Source organism: Miscanthus floridulus, chromosome 3 (genome assembly GCF_019320115.1).
Source record: "Miscanthus floridulus cultivar M001 chromosome 3, ASM1932011v1, whole genome shotgun sequence".
NCBI lineage: Eukaryota > Viridiplantae > Streptophyta > Magnoliopsida > Poales > Poaceae > Miscanthus > Miscanthus floridulus.
Genome location: NC_089582.1, coordinates 151972680 through 151991336, shown reverse-complemented (window position 1 = coordinate 151991336; position 18657 = coordinate 151972680). Strand labels below are relative to the sequence as shown.

General features: G+C 51.4%; 2 protein-coding genes across 2 annotated transcripts; both read right to left on the bottom strand.

Moving 5' to 3' along the window:
- Nucleotides 1-1850, bottom strand: LOC136547589 (transcription factor JAMYB-like). Its single transcript, XM_066539555.1, has 2 exons — nt 1595-1850; nt 1-1478 (listed from the first exon to the last, which is right to left on the bottom strand). Exons 1-2 carry the CDS (start codon nt 1758-1760, stop codon nt 658-660), a joined length of 987 nt encoding a protein of 328 aa, XP_066395652.1. The 5' UTR covers nt 1761-1850; the 3' UTR covers nt 1-657.
- A 12265-nt stretch (nt 1851-14115) lies between these two features.
- LOC136544720 (NADP-dependent D-sorbitol-6-phosphate dehydrogenase-like) lies at nt 14116-17314 on the bottom strand. Its single transcript, XM_066536783.1, has 4 exons — nt 17122-17314; nt 14985-15104; nt 14779-14911; nt 14116-14275 (listed from the first exon to the last, which is right to left on the bottom strand). The coding sequence occupies exons 1-4, from the start codon at nt 17312-17314 to the stop codon at nt 14116-14118; spliced, it is 606 nt and encodes a 201-aa protein (XP_066392880.1).
- Between the last annotated feature and the right edge of the window lie 1343 nt (nt 17315-18657).

Here is an 18657-nt window from a genome sequence, read left to right as displayed (position 1 = left end):
TGCTCATCACTGCAGTAGTCACCATAGTCATCTCGTCAGGACAAACAAGCTTGCATCATCATGCAGCTACCTACCTCATACAGTTCAGTTCATCACTACTACTGTTAATGAACAAACCAAACACCCACCAGTGCATGGCATAGCTTAGGCGGTGCTTCAGCTTTTATTTCCATCGACTTTTTTTTCCCAGGATCATCATCAGACACTTAACAAAGTTACAAACCAATAACCACTCAGATATTTACCCACAAAGAATCAAAACAGTAAAAAAACAGCAAGCTTATGGTAAATAAAACTAGCTGCTAGTGCGCTGCTAGCTGCTACTCCATGACCATATTAAATAAAGCTTCTAGAAAGTATATATGGCAGAGAATGAGGGGGAGACGATGGGCAAGAACTGGAGAAGAAAAATTATTGGCGGGCAAAGTGGGACGAAGACGAAGACGCATGGCTTCAGTCTTCAAGGTCAAAAGCCCCCCAATAATGGCCTTCTCCTTCTTCCAGCCCGTCTCGATGACTGTTGTATAGACTTGCTGCTGCTGCCTGTGTGTGTGTTTGTGTCATCTACTAATTAATTAACTCGCCGCCCGTCGTCTCCACCGGGCTAGCTAGAAATCCGTCAGGTCAATCCAAGCGGCCGGCGGACTAGCTTTAATTTCACAGCCCCATTATCTGCGTGTACCATAGGTCGTCGGCGCCGGAGACGCCGGCGGTCCACATGGTGTCGGGGTCGCAGAGGTCTGGGAACCCCATGTCGGCGTACACGCCGCCGCCGCCGCCTGGGAGGCCAGAAGGGACGACCAGCAGAGACTCGTCGGACCAGCTGCAGGTCCCGGCGCTCGCCAGCTGTGCCGTCGTCGAGTGCGGTGGTTGGCACAGCGTGTCCCACATGGACATGGCGGCGTTGCTGTTGTCGATACCGTAGTAGGAGGCGTCGTTGTTGCTCTCGCCGAAGGCGGCGGCGGCCACGGCAGGCGGCGGCGGCGGCGGGGACACGGCGACGAGCTGCTGCCGCATGCTGTCCGTGGACACGGACGACGACGACACGGCGGTGGTGCAGGACAGCTCGACGTCGTCGACGCGCCACGCGGCGGCCGTAAGGAGCTGCGTCGGCGTCGGCGTCGCGGCGTCGTGCGCCACGGCATCTATAACGACGGCTCCGTCCCCGGAGTCGGAGCCGATGCGCTCGAGGAGGCGCGGCATCCAGATGTAGCGCATGAGGTCCTTGAACTGCTGGCTGTTGACGTCGCAGTTGAGCTGCCTGGCGTGCTTCTGCACCCGCGTGCGCCAGTAGTTCTTGATCTCGTTGTCGGTGCGCCCCGGGAGGTGCTGCGCGATCTTGGACCAGCGGTTGCCCCACCGCGAGTGCAGCTCCAGGATGAGCAGCTGCTCCTGCGCCGTGATGTTGCCCCGCCGCAGGTCCGGACGCAGGTAGTTGAGCCACCGCAGGCGGCAGCTCTTCCCCGTCCGCCGGAGCCCTGGAATGAAGAAAGCAAGCACGCAGTTCATTAGTTTGGTTGGTCACTTGGTCGGCCAAGAGCTCCGCTAGCTCGTCGGCAGCGATCGACATGGCAAGCAGAAGCAGCGTACATACCTGAGCATCGTGCCAGCGCGTTCCAGCGTCCCTCGCCGTGCGCGGCGACGTAATTGACGAGGAGCATGTCCTCCTCCACCGTCCACGGCCCGCGGCGGAGGTCCCCGGCAGCAGCCACCGCGGAGTCCTCGTCGCTGCTCAGCTCTCGGTGATCACGCGCCGCCATCTTCTTCACTTCGTTAATCGATAGATAGCCCTGTGCAGATGTTATATATCTTCAGCAAGGTAGTAGGTAGCCGATCGAGGATGGGGGAGAGGAGGGAGGGAGTTTGGAGGATTATGGCGAAAAGGGCGGGAGAGGCTGGCTTTTATAGAGGAGAGAGGAGCGAGGAGAGGGATGCATGACGGCTTGGTTGGGTTGTGCTGTTATTGTGACTGCTGGCTGTGCGCCGTGGACTTGGAAAGACGAATCGAAGACGGAGAAGAAGAAGAAGAAGAAACGGCAGGCAGGCATGTGAGTTGTGAGGGAGAGAGAGGGAGCACGCCGCAACGGTGGAGAAATTGTTTATGCCATCGCAGTCGATTGCTCCGTTTTCTTTACCTCAAAAAGCCGAAAGCAGAGGCGAGATTAACTCGCAATGCTAAGCTAATCCCATGGCACACGTCAACTTTGACGGGTGGTGCCACTGTTTTGACCTCTCCAATCCATGCATTCATACTACTACTTCCCGTCGCCTCAAATCATAAACCCCCACTGCTTGCCATATGCCTGTACAAATAATCTGACTATAAGGGTGTGTTCATTGAGATAAGAGGGCCGGAATGGATCTATTCTAGTTTTCTCGTATAGAATGTCCCTGCTCTGTGTTAATTTGATCGGCGGACCCATTATATGGGTCTTTGTTGGAGACAGTCCTAAAACCAAAAATTGGGATTTCTCACGTACTGTATATACTCATTCCTCAGCTAAGATTCCGGCTGTGACTGGATATATGAGCATATACATCCACCGGTCAATATAACTGACGTCCTACTGAAAATAGGCACTCAACCACTCATATCCTATCCTATGAATCCAACGATTAGCTCTCAATTATTAGCAGTCAAGTAAGTCAACCGCTTGAGCAAATGAGCAGAAGAACCTCTGCTCATCAGCCTGAGCAAAAATGTCAGAAAATTGAGATCAACTTGTTAATTCTGTAACCGAAAACGTCCACAAATTCAAATCAAATTAGTAAACAATGCGAGAGCCGAGGTGTAGTGGTCCAAGACAGTTCCCGTTCCACACCGGGGCTCGTTGAAATGCGAGACGGGACGGGATTATTCTCCTGGGGCCTAGGGGAGGGGGTGGCCCTGTTTGTCAAACGCGCGGACTCTGGTCTCCCCTTCTGAGTTCTGACGCCGACTGCATGCCGATCCATCCATCCGTCTCCGTCTCCGTCTCCGTCTCCGGCAGCAAGTGCTGTGCTTTTGGAAAAATCTATCCATTTTGGCGCTGGCTGCGCCGAGCCACCGTACCCCTGAGCTGGAGGTGGATCATGCGTCCATGGTATTGGATCGGGATCGCATCCAACCGGCCGGGCAGTGAAGTGCTGCCATTGCCATGGGTCGCCGGCGCCAGCTGCTAGCTTGTCCCTACTAGCTCTCAGATTCAGCCTAGATCTCGTAGAGCTGGTGCGGGACGATGCGTGTCAATCAGGCCCCTTCGGTACAGATTCACTAACTCCGGCTCCTCCGACAACGACACTGTAGCAGCGCACTGTTCGCAGAATCCATTTCTCTCTCCTCCCCCTCCCTCTCACATAAGGATGGCATGGCAACGGGGATATACCCGTCGGGTATCGCCGGAACGTTCTCTTCCCCGCTACGGAGAATTCATCCCGCCCCCATCCCCATTAACTGTCTCGGGTATAGATTTTTGCCCATCCCCGTACCCATCGGATATCGGTCGAGTAACAGGTACCCGACGGGTACTGCATACCCGATAAACAAGGACACTTAGGGTCGCAGCTTTGCAATCGGAGACATTTCTTCTTCACTCGGATATAAGTGTCGGAGTCTCGGAGATAACAAGGAGAAGGAGCGAGGTTGCGAGAAGGACGAGCAAAGGTGGCAGAGAGACCGAATTGAGGAAGCGAGGGGCACGAGCGCTCGTGAGGCAGGCGTGCTTGTGCCGCTGACGAAAATGGTGACGAAAAATTGAACTAGGGTTCTTAGAACACACAAACTATATATATGATTATTCAGATTTGGACCAAAATACATATGTTGAGCTTCTTTGGGCCTAATACTCGCATGACAGCTCAAATAGTCGGATTCCCCAATGGGTAACGGGGATGGGTAAACAGGGAACGTTCCCGTACCCGCTATACCCGTCGGGATGGATTCTTGCTCATTTAGATGCCCGCGGGTAAAGATATGATCCTATCCCCGTCCCCTAATGGATCAAATACCCGTCGGGTATCGGATATCGGGGCCCCGTTGCCATCTTTACTCTCACAGAGCTGAAGAAGCTAGTTTTAATGGCTCCAACAGCTCTAGCTACAGTGAAGGAGCTAGATCACTTGAATCCCTACCAAAGGGGCCTCAGTATGAAACTTGACACGTCCACACTGACGTCTGATTGCTGGGCTCCAAAGGTCAAAATATTCCCTCAACCATCATGTGTATACGTACTGAGGAGATATATGGATCCTCGCGAGTTGACCACAAACAAGGGTCGCTCCACCGCTGCCTGAGAGGCGTCTCCGGGCCATGGGAATCTGTCTCCGACGACGTGCATGCCCATCGATCATGCCGGTTCGTGTGTGCTTATTCAGAACTACTTTTCAGTCATGAAATAGTATTTTCTTCTCATAATATTTTAATATAAATATCAGTATAACTTAAATTTTAGCATCAGCGAACATGGTGCGCTCGCAAGGCACTTGTCTTGTTCTGAACCAAACCAGAGGATGAAGATAGAATGATGTGTGAGTGAGGTACGTACGCAAACAATCTAGGACAAGGAGTAGCTCCAGCCTCCAAATACGTGCCCACCCGCCCTCGATCGCCACATACTCACGTTCATTCGATGAGCCTGGTTTTTTTAGGGTCCCAAGGAATGAACGAGGGGGATTTTTTTTCCAACTTGATTTTATTTTCTTGGCCGTACCATGAAGCATATTTTTCATTAAAAATAACAAGAGTTTGGAAAAAAAAAATATACAAGGACATGTAAGTAACCCTAAGATTACCAAAGAAAGCAACAGGAAAAGGTGAAGAGAAGAGAAAAAGCGAAATGACCTTGGCGGCAAAACGTCCGCCATGAAAGGAACCAACACAATCTTAACAACAAAGCATCCACCAAAGAACTATGCGACATCGGCGGCAAAGGATTCATCGAAAAAGAGACCAATGACAGCCATACATCCGCCACGGTGGCTAAGCATATGCTAGAACAAGGACAGTCCACTGCGAAGAGGAAGGATATAAAGCACACACAGACACAACAAGGAACTCCTCCAAGAAACGATGGCGCGGCAAGAACCACAGATGGCAATAGCAACCACACAGGTGACAGGCATGCTCAAGTAACCAAGAGACGGAGGGGACAAAGCGACGAGCCACAAGTGTTTCTTCAACAGCACCTTCAGGAATGGGAGTGGCGTCTAAGGTCCACCGTGGACGCCACCGTCGCCGCCCTTAGAGGCAGGGCTTTCGCCCATAACCTAGACCATCAATGCTGGTTGTTGTAGCTCCGTAGAGCTCCACACGACCGCGCTATTGTACAGGGCTAGAAGAGCCAGATCTGGTCCCAAACGACCGGACGAGCTTGGGCGGCGAAGGCACCAGATGTCGTGGAGGTCATAGATCATAGGAGCAAGGAGCCTAATCCAGCCCCAGAATAGACCTGGATCTAGCCACCAACTAACTAGGCTATTGGTGAAGTGGATGGGGGGAGAGGCAGGGAGGGGTTTAGGAAGGTGAGAGAGGTGGGATGGATGGATGGATTGTGGATGGCCGCCTGTTTAAGCGCCACCGTTCGCCAGAGAGGGGCGGCAGCGACGAGTGAGGACTAGCCTGAGGTGGGGGCATTCAGCAGCGAGGGCTCGGCGCCCTGAGTCGCCTCCTCATGGGGAAATGACGCGGGTTCCGAAGTATGTTGACCTTACCTTCACCCACCTGAGGGATTTTATTTCTAGCCCAAGACAGTCCTCATGGTGAGTGTCACACTGTTTACAACAAATTATAGCGATTTTATGATCAACAACAATAACGACTTTACAACGTCGAATGAAGATTGAACGTCATCACCCGTCTATGAGTTGGTGCAAGGACATGACTTCACGTCTGAAGACCACACCGAAGCTAGCCTGTTCTTGTGTTTGTGTGCTAAGAGTATAATTGTATTAGCGTCATCTCTAGACTAGATATTACTAGGTTAGAACTAATTAGCGAAACAAGCATATAGCTCAGCTAGTTAGATTTGACGTGGGTGCTTATGTTTTTTAGATTTATTCTAAAATTTAACAGTTCTATTTTTTCAACAATAAACGAACACGTCTGTGGTGATTTCGTTGTTAATTAAGTCATTCGAATTGCTCGTAGGAGCGAATGTGTGTTTTCAATGGTAAGCCATATATCTGTGGAGACTTCGTCGTTCTCGAAACCTGCCGATGGACCCAGCCTTTCGGATGTGTTCGTAGCGGGTCAGTTTGATATACTCAAAGGTTGAGATGGTTATAGGCACGTGTGTTCCGAACCCACTAACCTTCTATTCTACTTCGGACAGGAGGACATCATGTGGAGAGCATGCGTGCCACCTATAAGCAGCTGCTAGTGCCCGTCGTCGTTCATAGCTTAATTCGCTTTCCGTTGCAGCATATGCATTGTATTGTGCTACTAATTTGCAGTGGCTCGTGGATGATCGATGGGTCATCAGGTAGCTAAGCTAGTGGCCTAGTGGGGGACACATGTATGATGGGGATTAGCGAGTGGGAAACCGGGGGCTTTCTTCGTGCGACGTGTGCTACCCCCCCTTACCTTTTTTATATCATTATTAATTATTATCCTGCTTAACTTTTAATTACTTTGCGTTTTTCTAGCTAGGTTCTCAGGAAAACGTTTTCACGACAAACTGTATAAAAAAAAAGTAAAAGAAAAAATGATAAAATATATAAGCAAGTCTAACCTATAGCTTCTTTTTTTAAAAAAAATACAAATAAGAGGGGTGGTAATAAACAAAGCTAAAAGAAGCCTTAAAAAATATGGTTCAGCTGTTAGTTTAACTTAATTTTTGCATTGATTAAACAGCTTAAGCTGTAGTCGTCGTGGAAGCATCTGCATGCGCGTCGTGGGTCAGTGTTTGTAGGCTTCGGGTTCAGAGCGCGCAAAAAGAAATAAAGCTGCTCTCCCACCTCGCGCACCTGCAATGCATGCTTGCTTGTGTGTGCTCAACTCCGGCTCCGCTTTTTCAGACGTGTTCCAAATCTGGAGGCTGCTAGATAGACATAGATGGATTATATATTATATATATATGGTACTGATCGATCGTCGAAACACGGTCAAGGTAGAAACTAGAAAGTATCATATGATATAGATCAATCGCCCCTTGACAAACAACTCACTGCAAAAGTATCCATAGTGAAATTAATACTGGATTAGAAACAAGTTTTGTTACTGTTACTGAAGAAGTATATACTAGTCACTACTCACTAAGCAAACCATCTTTTAGGACACCATCTACTGATGAAGTTCACTCATACTATGAACATTCAGAGAGATGGTGTATATAAGCTAAAGTCTTTTGGCACCCCATGGAGTATAAGCTAGAGTCTTTTGGCACCATGCACAATGAACATTCAGAGATAGAAAAAGGCAGACATCTGACACACGAGGGAGCCATAGCCTTATTAGCTTAACCAAAAAAAAATGCACACGTTGCTGAAAAGAGCATGTCCCGATTTTAAGGACAGGCTCAAGAACATGTTCCTTCAATCAGCAACAACATGTTTGTTGGTAAGATTAGCGCTCACTTAAGACAAGGCAACGTGTTGTTGTTAGATGTGGTTCCGATCCTACACGTACTACTGATATGATCATACTCCTAGCTAAGCTAGTGTACATATACGATACAATAACATTAGAGTTGCTTTCCTTTGGGTTGTTTAATTAATTTGCACCATCATGAATGCACGCTTTGGTTTCTTGTGTTGTTGTTCTCTGTTTTGTCTCGATTCGAGTGGAAATAAAGAAGACTTTTCTCCTAACAACTGATCTTGAATTGTTTATACAAGTAGTACTTGGTTCCAAGTTCCAAGTGAAAGGAACCGGGAAGTAGTATGACACATGTCGAAAAGACTTAATTAGTATATGCTCATCTTCCTACTTTTGTCAAAATGTGCTAGTAGCTTCTTCTCTCTCAGAAAAAAAAGGACAGAACATATTCCCAACATCAGTTTCCTCAGGGCGCGGATCGACCGTTGCAGAGCTCAATTTAAGTTTGCTTTCGTCTCTCCAAACCAGCAAAGAACGCTGTGCAGTTCGCCAGAATCATCATCAGAGTTTGTGTGTGTGTATATATAAATAACTCAGCTAGAAGAGGGGTTGGAACTGCAGCACAAGATAAGAATTAGTGCGGCGTTACCTTTTCATCTCCTAGTTAGTCGCCATCATGCTGCTATCTGTAGCTAGCTTTATTACAAAGCTCAAGTTACCTTTGCAAGAAACTTCCTCTTAGTTGTTCCTACTTTCACCACCATGCATTTTTTCAAGTTCCCATGCTAAAGCAAAGCTACCAATGCTTCTACATGACGGCAAGTTTTATATATGTAAACAAACTTCTTAACACCATGTGATTGTTGAATATCTGTTTAATTTATATATACTTTGCATCAAATTAAAGAATCTTAGTTACTCGTGTTGTAAGAAATGGAGGAACAGACATGCAAGAGATTGCATGATTGGGATTCCGTATTCTGATTAAATCAAAAGGGATCGGAACGCTTTGGGTGAGAAAGTTTAGCACTACTAAGCAAGCATCAACCTGGACTAATTAGTATTCTGATGCTTAGACTGTCTGAAAAGCCATGCTAATTGCGGCGAAACTTTAGCAAACAATGGTTTCATACGTGTTCTTGAAAGCGCCAGCATGTGTAGTAATATAGTAATTTTATTTGTGAATCCCTAGTTTATTAGGTGATTATCAATACACCCCGCTCGAAACAGACGACAATGCTACACGGTGGCCTACCCACTACAACACATCCCATTATGGGAGGCGTTTACAAATGCCTCCAAAAATGATCAAAACACCATAAAGACCTTTTGAGACATTTATTAAAATGCCGTTTAAAACATGGAAGTAAAAGGTTTTTTTGAAGCATTTTTCCAAAATGCCTCTTAATATCAACATTTAAAGGCATTTTCTGACGGCCTAAAATACTATTTAGAGGAGGCGTTCAGTACAACGCCTTCAAACATTAACATTAATGGAGACATTATTAGAAATGCCTCCAAAATCAAGCTATCCATATGGAACTGCTAGCAATATAAAATCGACATGATCCATTCGAGAATGAATCAATAAGAGCACACGTTAACACTAATACTCCAAACATTTTAATCTTGCAGACATACATAGTTATATTTGTGATCGGATTGCATTGATCCCTTTAAGAGAGATAAAAAGTCTGACATGATGCTCCTGCTTGAAACCAAACATGTCCCAACAAGTGAAGGTATATAAAGTGGTGTTGTTATGACCGGCATCCCCTATGTCAGGCGCAGGCCCAATAGTGGCTAGGGGGCCGGTCTGTTAAGGGGCTTAGAGGCTCAATTTATCATTTATTTGGTATTTTCTTATAGATAGATATAGTTCCTTAATTATAGCATCTATAGGGAATGATAAATACTTGTAATCGGGGATGATTGGAATTAAGCAGAAAGCAACAATTAAGTTGATGGCTTCCCTTGGGAGCCAGCAGTCCCTGCCCTCTCCCTCGCGTGAACAGTACCCATGTACTGTAGCACTACGAAACTCTAGGGCTGCAGCAGCAGCCGCCGCTCTCACCGCCACGGCCCCTCACCGACGTCGAGAGTACAGACCACGTCCTCCCCTCTTCCACCCCTATAACCTGCGCAGCAACACCGGTAGGGCATCAAGTCCTATCAATCTGGTATCAGAGATCTCTGGTTCGATCATGTCCACCCCTCTACCAAGTTCTTCCCACCCGCCGCCGCCGCACACCCACCTGCCGCCACCAGCGTCTTCGTCGGCGCTGCTGCCCCACACCTTAGGCGCACCGGTTTTAGGCGCGCTGGCATCCTCAGGGGTGCTCGCGCCCTCTGCCCCGGTGCCGTCGTCTTCCGCCGCCCTCGTCCTCACCCCGGAGCAGATGACGGCCGTAATCCTGGAATTAGGGCAGGGCGTGGCGGGCATCCGGGCCTTCCTCGTCGGGCCCTATGCGCCCCAGCCGCAGCCCCAGCTGCCACCTCCGCCGCCGCCACACCAACAGCAGCTACCCCCGCCACTGCTGCCCTCGGCCGTGACCACGGCGCCGGTCATCTCGTACCAGTATGGGATGCCCTACGACGGGACTGCAACGACCTCGTTCCAAGCCGCGCCGCCACCATCCAAGGGCGTCCCCATCCAGCAGATTAGGTTCATGTCGTCGCCGTCACCGCTTCCGGCTTGGATCGCCGGTTTGTCGAAACCCATCTACACGGCGCCCAATACCTAGCCGCACCTATCGCCGCTCCCGACCACCGGGGCTGTCATGGCGCCTGATGGCGCCCCGACTCCGAGCGTCCTCTACGGCGGGGTGGATGGCCCCCTGTTCCACGGCGGCAGCCTAATGCCAACGCTCTCCACCGCGTCGCCCTCGCTGGACAGCACGGGCGCGGCGCCCTCAGCCGCCGCACAGGACCCGCCGCCGCCCAAGTTTTACAAGTTGGAGTTCACCACATACGACGACTCCGTTGATCCCCTGAATTGGCTCAGCCAGTGTGAGCAATTCTTTCGGGTCAGCGCACGCTCGCCTCCGACCGTACCTGGCTCACTTCCTATCATCTCCGGGGGTAGCCCAGACTTGGTATTACGCCCTCGAGCAGGACGAGGGCATGCCACCGTGGGAGCGCTTCAAGGAGCTATGTCGTCTGTGCTTTGGCCCTTCGATCCGCGGGAGTCGGCTGGCTGAACTAGGCCGGCTACCGTTTGTTTCCACTGTGCAGGAGTTCACCGATCGCTTCCAGGCGGTGGCATGTCACGCCCGGGACGTCTCCACGCGTCAGCGGGCTGAGCTCTTCATTGGTGGCCTTCCGGATCATATCCGGGTGGACGTGGAGATGCACGACCCCCCGGACCTCCAGACGGCCATGTACTACGCCCAGGCGTTTGAGCGTCGTGCGGCTGCCATGCAGCCGACGCCGCCTCCTCGAGCCGCTCGTCCGACTCTGTGTCAGGGTCAGCCTCCTCCGGCGCGCACACCCGGGGCGGCCCAAGCGGGGCAGGCCCCCGCTGCGGCCAATGCGGCCCCCGTAGCACACCCATTTCACCGCCTTACACCGGCGGAGCAGCTGGAACATCATCGCCAAGGACTATGCTACAACTGTGATGAGCCCTACGTCCCTGGACATGTGTGTCAGCGGCTCTTCTACCTGGAGTCCGGGGACTACATTGCGGAGGATGCCACGCTCGCCGAGGACGGGGACACGACCATACCACTAGAGGAGCCGGCCGCCTAGGGGCAGGAGGCTGCTCATGCTCTCGTCGTGTCCCTCCATGCACTTGCAGGTATCTAGATGGAGAACACGATGCTGCTGCCGGTGATGGTCAAGGGGGAGCGCCTCTTGGCCCTTCTAGATACCGGCTCCACCCACAACTTCCTCCAGGGCGCAACCATGCGCCGCCTAGGGCTTCCGCCCACCGGGGGGCATAGCTCCGTGTCACCGTCGCCAACGGTGATTGCCTGTGTTGCGAGGGCATTGACCATCACATCCCCATCAGCATCGGGGGCAAGGACTTCTCTATCCCTTGCGTCGGCCTCGACTTGGGCTGCTTCGACTTCATCCTCGGCGTCGACTTCCTGTGGACCTTGGGCCCCATTCTCTGGGACTTCGAGGCCATGACGTTGGCCTTCTGGCTCGAGGGTCGCCGCATCCTCTGGAAGGGTGTGGGCGTCTCTGACTCGGCCACGCCCCAGCAGCATGTGGCGACGACCTTCATCGACTCTCAGCTGCCCTTGCTGGACCGCCTACTGTAGTAGCACAGTGCCATCTTCGAGGAGCCATAGGGCCTTCCATTAGCCCGTTCGTATGACCACCGCATCCACCTCCTGTCGGACATAGCTCCCATCATTGTGCGCCCGTACCACTACCCCTAGCTGCAGAAGGACGAGCTGGAATGGTAGTGCGAGGACATGCTCACCTAGGGCATCATCCGGCCTAGCACTTCGCCGTTCTCGGCGCCCGTGCTCCTTGTCCGCAAAGTGGACAAGTCTTGGCATTTCTGCATCGACTATCGCGCCCTCAATGCCAAGACGTCCAAGGACAAGTTCCCCATACCGGTCGTGGATGAGCTTCTCGACGAGCTCCATGGGGCTCGCTTCTTCACCAAGCCCAACCTACGTTCGGGCTACCACCAGGTGCGGATGCACCCCGATGACATTGCTAAGACCGCTTTCCGCACCCACCACGGCCACTATGAGTTCCTGGTGATGCCTTTCGGCCTCTCCAACGCTCCGGCGACATTCCAGGCGTTGATGAACGGTGTCCTTCGCCCCTACTTGCGGAGGTTTGTGCTGGTCTTTTTCGACGATATTCTCATCTACAACTCTTCATGGGCAGAGCATCTGCAGCACATTGCCATCGTCCTCAATGAGCTTCGAGCGCACCGTCTTCACCTTAAGCGCTCGAAGTGCTCGTTCGGGGCGACGTCCGTGGCCCACCTGTGCCACGTTATCTCTGCGGACGGCGTCGCCATGGACGCCAACAAGGTGGCGGCGGTTGCTGCGTGGCCCCGCCATGCTCCGCTTGGGGCCTCCGGGGCTTCCTGGGCCTGGCGGGCTACTACCGGAAATTCATCCGGGAGTTCGGCCTCATCGCGGCGCCCCTAACGCGTCTCTTGCGACGCGACGTGTTCACCTGGGACACGGAGGCAGAGGAGGCCTTCCAGGCGCTTAAGCGTGCCCTCACCACCGGGCCCGTCCTCCAGATGCCCGACTTCGACAAGCTATTCATGGTGGACTACGACGTGTCCGGCGTGGGGTTTGGTGCCGTTCTCCACCAGGGTGCTGGCCCTCTCGCATTCTTCAGCCGGCCGTTCGCCGCGCGCCATCTCAAGCTCGCGGCTTACGGGCGGGAGCTCATCGGTTCGGTGCAAGCTGTGCGCCACTGGCGCCCATATCTGTGGGGCCACCACTTCCTTATTCATACTGACCATTACAGCTTGAAGTTCCTCCTGGACCAGCGCTTGTCTACCGTTCCGCAACACCAGTGGATCAACAAGCTATTCAGCTTCGACTTCACCGTTGAATACTGCCCCGGGCGCCTCAACACCATGGCGGACGCCCTGTCCTGCCGCGACGCCGAGCACGGGGCCGAGGAGGATAGCAGCGTGGGCGCTGCCATGTGCGCCCGCTCAGGCCCCTCCTTCGCTTTCATCGACGACATCCGCCACGCCACGGCGACAGCGGCGGACGCGCAGCTACTCCTTTGGCGCCTTGAGGCGGGCGACCTACAGGGGTCGTGGCGCCTTGACGACGGGCTGCTCCTGCATGGTAGTCGCCTCTTCGTCCCCGACCACGGCGACCTGCGCCATCAGGCGCTCCTTTTGGCACACTCGGCCGGGCACGAGGGCGTTCAGAAGACCCTCCACCGCCTACGCTCCGACTTCTACATCCCCGGCGATCGCGCGCTGGTGTAGGACTGGGTGCGGACCTACAGTACCTGTCAGCGCAACAAGACGGAGACACTGCAGCCGGCGGGACTGCTGCAGCCGCTGGAGGTTCCGTCCCAGGTATGGGCGGATATCTCCATGGACTTCGTCGAGGGACTCCAGAAGGTGGGCGGCAAGTCCGTCGTACTCACGGTGGTCAACCGCTTCTCCAAGTACGCGCACTTCATCGCGCTCGGCCACCCCCTACACCGCCACCTCCGTCGCTCGCGCCTTCTTCGACGACATCGTCCGGCTCCACGGGTTTCCCTCCTCCATCGTCAGCGACCGGGATCCGGTGTTCACCGGCCACGTCTGGCGCGACCTCTTCCGGATGGCCGGCGTCAAGCTGCGCATGAGCACGGCTTTCCACCCGCAGACTGATGGTCAGTCCGAGGTGGTGAACAAGGTGATTGCCATGTACTTGCGGTGTGTTACCGGTGACCGCCCGCGTGCGTGGGTGGACTGGCTCGCCTGGGCGGAGTACTGCTACAACACCTCCTACCACACCGCCTGCGCGCCACTCCGTTCGAGGTGGTCTATGGCCGTCCCCCACTGCCCATCCTGCCGACGTCGAGAGTACAGACCACGTCCTCCCCTCTTCCACCCCTATAACCTGCGCAGCAACACCGGTAGGGCATCAAGTCCTATCAGGTGTGCTAATGTATTACTGCGCCTTGGAGGTCATGGGGATTACCACAGTGTTACGCTGCAGACCCCACCGGAGAACAAGCTGCGCCGGCGTCTTCCCATACTTCTCAGCCAAGCTCTGCAAATTGTATTGCTGCCACAGCGCCAAGTTATAGCTGATTACATTGGCACCAGAACTGATGATATTGCAAAGTACCCAAACAAAATGTACTCCTGTTTGTTAAACAAGGATGATGGTTGATAGTCTAGAGCTGGTTGCAAAGTATCCAAACAAAATGTACTCCTGTTTGAAATGACACCACCTTGATGATAGGGTCGTCGAGGCACGAGACCGACCCGAACCACTCAGTGTTGCCAATGGAGCCACTCAAGGGGGTATGCGCTGTGATGGTTGATAGTATTATTATTGTTGTAAAAAAAGTGACTTCGCCAGTATGAAAAGTAAATCACCAAGCATGGAAAAAGTTGCAGCAAGAAAATTTTAGTGTAAGACTTATTATACTCCAATTCAGGATATTTCGAAACTACACTACGCTTTCAGCACCAGCAATATTCCTAGTACAAAAGGGAAGCTTGCCAATGTAATGAATCATAATACAAAGGGAAGCTTGCCAAGACTAAATATCTCAAATGTCAAACTGGTGCTAACATAACAGAGAAAATTGTCGGTTCGGTTTACCTGATTCCAATGCTGCGCACCAGTCCCATGGAAACAAGTTCTTCCATTGCATGCCATGTTGTTTTCAATGAAATAGTGGAATCAATGTCTAGCACGCCATCATCACCAAGAGCACTAGAAGTTGTGCCAACTCCTACAGAAATACACATTTCTGTGAGGTACCCATTGAATCTTTCTAAATATTGTGCAAAGGGCAAGGAACTTACCTGTATGCCTAGTAGTTAGTGGGAAGTGAATAAGATAGAGATCGAGATAATCTAGTTGCAGCTTCTTCAAGCTATCCTTGCAGGCGTCAAGCACATGGCCATGATCTGAGTTCCACACGGCTGCAATAAGAACAGATTCCAAACTTTCAATCACATGAAGATTATGGAATAGAGTGGGGCAAAAAAAATATGTGTGTTGTATAATGTTACCTAATATAGTTCTATGGCTACAATATATGCGGTCGATGTTGGCCTGAAATTTGTTCGGTATTCCACAGATCTACTAACATGAACTCCTTTATGAGCTGTAAATAGCACTTGCGTTCATTTTTTAAATCAAGCTAACCCAAATTCTGTCATTGATTAATGCTCCCAACAAGATTGTCTGTACGCTGTCATGCTCATCCCCTACGGGCGCAGCGAAGCGCGCCTACCGGACTATTATATTATTATACTTCAAGGTTGAATCCATATATAGGAGTAGTATGCCCCAGCAGACGACGCTTCTGGAGTCCGGCGCAACTGTCATGGCATCTTTATCACTAATCTGAGCAAATTAGTAAGGCATCAGCAGCACTAACCCAGCACCCATCCCATCCCATCCTACTGAAAGAGGAAGATAGCTAGTACTAGTACGTGTATAATAATATATAATACTATACTACTCCTGTAGTAATGAAATAATATAATGATGCATGCATGGTCCCCCGGTGGCCTACTTGTTATGCTTTTGTGGGAATAAAATTGCATGACCGAAGTATATGGTCAGCTTAAATTTATCCATTGCACTTTATTATAGATAACCATGACTTCTTTCTAGGCAATTACAAAGCACCGAGACATCTTCCACAAATTAGTCAGAGAAAGTCAGAAGGCAAAGGAAGTGTTACAATTGATGGCAACAAGAACACTCAGCTTCAACGACAAACATATATAGGGCCTCTTTGGTACGGCTTATGCCGGCTTCGGCTTCATCTATTTTACGCAAATCGAGGCACTGTAGCATGAAGCCATTTTGTAAGCCGGGGTTAAAATGAACTAGAAGCCACCAGCTTTGGCTTCACCGGTGAAGCCGTTTTGGATGAGCCTTGCCAAAGGGGCTATAGTCAGTCCAATTGAAGTCACACAACGAAAATGTTGTAGAGACAAACATCTCTGAGGTTACTCAATTTAGGGGAGAGATGCTGGGTTGGCGGTCATGAGAGAGCGAGCGAGGGAGGTGAGCCCTGTTAGATTGATCTCCCAACCAATAAGCCCAACGGCCTATTGGGCCTTGGTCACGCGCCCTGATCGGGGGCGCCCAACCCTACATGGTTGGTGGGCTCCCGTCGCACTGCGCTATATAAAGAGGTGGGGGGCCGGCGGCTCGAGGTACGAGGTTCATCCGTGAGCCGCAAACCCCACCGACAAACCCTAGACCGATCTAAGAGGGCGCGCAGCCAACGACGGGAAGCTCCGCTGACTTCGCCGTCGTCACCTGCTACGCCGTCCGTCTGCACTGCATCGACGTCCATGCCACCTCTACTCCACCCGTCGCTGCCCGTGTGCTGCCTCCGTCACCGAAGCTGAGATGGCCAGCTCAACCGCGACTCCCTCCGAGGGCTCAGGTTCAACACCAGCACCCCTACCCTATCTCCCTCTCGGTGTAGTGTTCTAGGTCTTAGATGTGCATGTGCTATTACGGATCCAAGTGTTTCCCCCCTAGATCTACTGCTAGAGATCCTAACTGTAATTAACAATGGCATCAGAGCCAGTCGATCTAGTACGTGGATCTAGATCAGAAAATACAATTGAAAGAAACCCAAAGAAGTTGGTCCGATTTTTGAATCGGATCAAGAAAGAGAAAACCTAACCCTAACAAAAAGGGGACGATCATTAGGGGCTTCGGCCGACATAGGTTTCGGTTGAACCCTAACCTCGATCCTTTCGGATCTGAGAAAGGTTGAAGGTTCGGATGAAAAACACCTAACCCTAACTCTAGAGAGCTCAGGAAAAGGAAAGAAAGAACCGATTTAAATCGGGGGCAAAAAGAAAACAGTGGCCATCCCAACCCTAACCCTAACCCTAATCGGCAAATTGGGCCAAATCCGAACAAACGAATCAAAGAAAGGGGAAGAAAGGGAAGGGGGTGGCCTACCTCGCCGTCGCGCTGGCATCGCAGTCATGCCGGCGCGCGGGGAAAAGAAAGGCCGGCCGGGGCTCCGCTCGCCGGGATCCGGCCACAGGGGCGCCACGGCCAGGCCGCTCGACGGCGGCGCGCTCACCCGCTGGGGAGCGCGCATGCCGGCGAGGGGGCCGACAACGGCGCCGGGACCTCGCTGCTTCGCCATAGTTGCTCGCTCGGTGATTCACTGAGGAGAGAAGGGGGGAGCAGTGAGGCGAAGAGAGAGAAGTGTGCGCGTGAAATGGAGCTAGGGTTGAGGGAGGCGTGGCTGGCCGGGGTTTTGATGCCCCGAGCTGTGCGCTCCACCGTTCGATCTGGATGGACGGACGGAGATGATCGGGCCAGCGCCGCAGCCCAGGCGGGATAGGGCGCGAGGCCGAATTCCCAGCCCAGGCCCAGGTTGCGGCCTGGGCGCGGGGGAGCGCGCGCCACGCGGCTGGGCCGCGGGCAGCTGGGTCGGGTGCGCTGGCGCGCGCGCATGAAGCAGGCCATGGGCCGCATTCGCTGGGCCGCGCGCACTGTTGCTGGATCGGGCCGAAATGGCCAAACAAAAGTACAGTCACAGTTTTTGATTTTCTTATTTTTCAGAAAATAATTTGATTAATTTGAATTGAATTTTTATGATAATTTTCTGTACAAAATTTATCCAACGATATTTTTTGTTCAGTAAATAGTAAAGTTGCTTCTGGAAAATAGGAAAATGATTATTGAATGTTAATGTTTCCGCTGCGTATTTAAAGTAATTATGGACTTTTAATTAAATTCGAACCAACGAGAGAATTTGATTTTAAGAGCCAAGAGATAAATATGAGTTGATTATGATATTGCTATTTTCCTGACCAACGTTGTTAATAGCAATATTATAATTTTAATGATTATGCATTATTTCTATTTCTGCCCAACGGTGATGTAGATTTAATGTATAAAATAATTGTATGTTTTAATTTTGACCAACGTTAAACTAAGGCATGCAATTATTGTTGTTATTTGTGTTCTCACACTATTTGAATTGTGTTTTCAGGAGGAGACAACTTGATGAGTTGTATCAAAGTGATACCCTACTCTAAAAGGTGATAACTATATTGAGTAGAAGAAAAAAATAGACCTGGCTTTCATCCTCGCTGAGGTGGACTAGGTTGTCACCACACCGTGCCCCAGAGAACCTGTGGCACCGGTGAGGGAGACAGATGAGACTGATGCTGCATGGCAGAATAGAGAGCGGGATTTTGCTCCCGTAAAAATGTCCTATGACCTTGAGCATAGGAAATGAGTCACTGCCAACAAGAAGTGTTTGACAGTGATAAAGAACACGATTGAGCCTGCTATTGTGGGCTCAATTCTAGACTGTGACACGGTCACAGAGTACCTAGAAAGAATAAAGAGCCAGTTTACTGGCTCTTCAAAGACATATGCAACCCAGCTAATCAAGCAGCTGGTTACAGAAAGGTACTCTGGTGGCGGCAGTGGCATTAGAGAGCACATACTGAGAATGAGCAATCTGGCATCTAA